Consider the following 2,773-nt stretch of genomic DNA (forward strand, 5'->3'; position numbering starts at 1 on the left):
TGTATGTATGTATGTATGTATGTATGTATGTATGTATGTATGTATGTTATGTATGGTATGTATGTATGTATGTCTGTCTGTCTGTCTGTCTGTCTGTCTGTCTGTCTGTATCCATCCATCCATCCATCCATCCATCCATTACCAGCAGCCAGCCACTAGGGGGCGCTCATCCTTTAAGTTTTAATAACAGGACCTGTCTCCAGCTGTAAACTGTCTAAGCTGTACTTATATAAGCACTTTGAGCATATAAAGTTATTTAATAAAATAAATTAAGATTAACAACAGGCAACAAGTTGTATTACCTGAATAACTAACAGTACAGCACTTGATCATTTCAAACTGCTTTACGGAATGAAAATAGTTTTAAAATGTTTTATCAACTCATTTATAAAGCATTAATAAACCCTTTATAAAGAAGCCTTATTGTGGAGTGGTACTGAACATGTTTTTACATTAGTGACTACTTTGGTTCCTTCAGTGCGGCAGGTCAGCCTCTCCCGTTGATGTGGTTCTGATCGGCTGCTGTGATCAGCTCCTGGGTCGGCTTCCTGCTCCCTTGGAGCTTTGGATGGAGGGGAGGCGGAGGGTGACCCTCAGTGACGTGGCTTCTTCTGTCTGGCTGTGGATCCGAAACATAATCTCGTTATTGTTGCTTCACAGTGAAGAGACTTTTCTGAGTTGATGAATATTTCTTACAACTTCTAATTTTAGTTGCTGTTTTCAATCAGGACGAACGTCGCTGCTCAGCATTTTCCTTTTAATCGGTTTTCTGCATAACAAAGGTAGCCAGTGTTTTTTTTTTTTAATCAGCGCAGATGTTGGTTTAAATGACGTATTCTGCAAAACTTTTCAGCGCTGCAGTAAATTAAACATTTTACATGTTTTTATCGACAACTAGCCTGAACCTGCTTTACTTCAATATACTCATTGCTTGTAGTTAAACTACTAAATCATAACAAAATATGACATTGTCTCACCATGAAAAGTGGACTATACTGTAGCGTAATTATAATTTATGTAAGTGTGCACCTGCTAAACTGTTAGCAAACCGTCTTGTGAATCAGGATGGACTTCAATAAAACTCTCAGATGGTAAAAGTGCTTCCACTAGTCATTATTTTTGTTGTCAGCCTGGCTCAAGATGGCTGCCACAGCTAATCAGTTGCAGCCGACACAAAATAGCTACTTATTCCCAATCTATACTCTGAGCACTAACAGATTATGCAAAATCTTATTTTAAATTTTGAATTTATTTGATTTAACAGTTTTATTGATGAATGGTTTTACAACTTGTTGATTTGTTTTTGGCTTCACAGACTGTTTTACTCATTTTTGGTTTTGGTCAGCTCCTTATTTAAAACATAATGACTTTATAAACAAATGAGTCAAACCTGCTGCAGGTGAAAAACCCAGTTCTGGTAATCCTCCAGGCAGGTGCACGAGACCTGCAGAGGCTCCAGCAGCTCACCTGCACCAAAAACAGCAATTACATGAAGTCAGTCCCTGCACTCAGTTTGCTGCATGGTCGAGCTTTAAATGCGTTGATGTCGTGTGTGTGTGTGTGTGTGGGGGGGGAGGCTGTACCTATCAGCTCAAACTCGAGCCTTCCAGGACGAGCTGTGCGCTCCACTGCTTTAATGCCGTTTCGAGCCAACCTGCCCTGTCAGAGACAGAAACAGGAAAAAATAAAATGTTTTGGAAGAATTTTCTAATTTCATAAATGTTGCATTAACGCGTAAAGGCATGTGCTATAAGACAAAAGTCTGTCTAATAGTGACTGAGACAGAAACATTTGCCGCAGTGGTTCAGGAGGTGCTAATATGAGTTTTCTCACCTCGTATTTTACATTCAGCCGTTTGCTGTCGACAGAAAGCAGCAGGACGTCTTCAGGAAACAGAAGCATCAGTCTTTCTTGAAGACCCTACAAGAAAAACCATAATGAGAAAGATATTTTATAATGACAATAAAGACAACAACACTGTCTTTATTAGTTAAAAGTACACACAAAAGATCTAAAAAAGTTAAGTCAGGTCTTCTGGATGGGTTCAAACGACAATAAATTGTAGAAACGTTTCGTCTTTCATCCGAAAGACTTCTTCAGTTTGAAGAAGACTGAAGAAGTCTTTTGGATGAAAGACGAAACGTTTCTACAATTTATTGTTTTTTGAACCCGTCCAGAAGACCTGACTTAACTTTTTTAGATCTTTCTACCTGGATTATTGAACATGCAACACACACACACATGCACACACACACACACACACGCACGCACGCACACACACACACACACGACTTAATGAGACTGAACCGATCAAATCCTCCATTTAACCTTACAGTCGTTTTCTTTACACTCACGACGCACAGCTCAGAAGAGTAAGTGGGGAAGAATCCAATCTGGGTCTTAGTTCTTGGACATTATTCATAATTTTTGTGTAATAACAATACTATGAAAAAATCTACTATAAATTTAAAAAAGAAGTAAGCTGCAAAGTTTTGGGTAATTGGGTAATAAATTTACTTGTACTAAATATTGTGCTTTTTATTTCTAGATTCATTTTATCTTGTTTATTAATTTAATCTAATTTTCCTCATTCGTCTTATGTTTATTTATTTATTTTTATGATTTTTTTAATAAAAGTACCTATTGGAACAAGATGCAAATTACAAATGAGCATTTTGCTACAAAGCATTTAATTGCACTGGACTTAAAAAACACAGCATATGTTGTAATAATAATAATAATAATAATAATAATAATAATAATAATAATAATA

The 2,773-nt window shown here is 36.8% G+C and overlaps 1 protein-coding gene across 1 annotated transcript in view; it reads right to left on the bottom strand.

The window, feature by feature from the left end:
* Window positions 1–303: 303 nt before the first annotated feature.
* LOC119417319 (rho guanine nucleotide exchange factor 7) overlaps window positions 304–2,773 on the bottom strand; it is a 3,612-nt gene continuing 1,142 nt past the window's right edge. The window contains exons 2-5 of the mRNA XM_037684527.1: window positions 1,834–1,920; window positions 1,584–1,659; window positions 1,391–1,467; window positions 304–619 (exon numbers count right to left, since the gene is read on the bottom strand). Of these exons, the coding sequence (XP_037540455.1) occupies window positions 488–619; window positions 1,391–1,467; window positions 1,584–1,659; window positions 1,834–1,920 (372 nt within the window). The 3' untranslated portion in view covers window positions 304–487. The remainder of the gene's footprint in view (window positions 620–1,390; window positions 1,468–1,583; window positions 1,660–1,833; window positions 1,921–2,773) is intronic.

The sequence above is a fragment of the Nematolebias whitei genome, chromosome 11 (genome assembly GCF_014905685.2).
Source record: "Nematolebias whitei isolate Nwh7 chromosome 11, NemWhi1, whole genome shotgun sequence".
In the NCBI taxonomy this organism is placed as follows: Eukaryota; Metazoa; Chordata; class Actinopteri; order Cyprinodontiformes; family Rivulidae; genus Nematolebias; species Nematolebias whitei.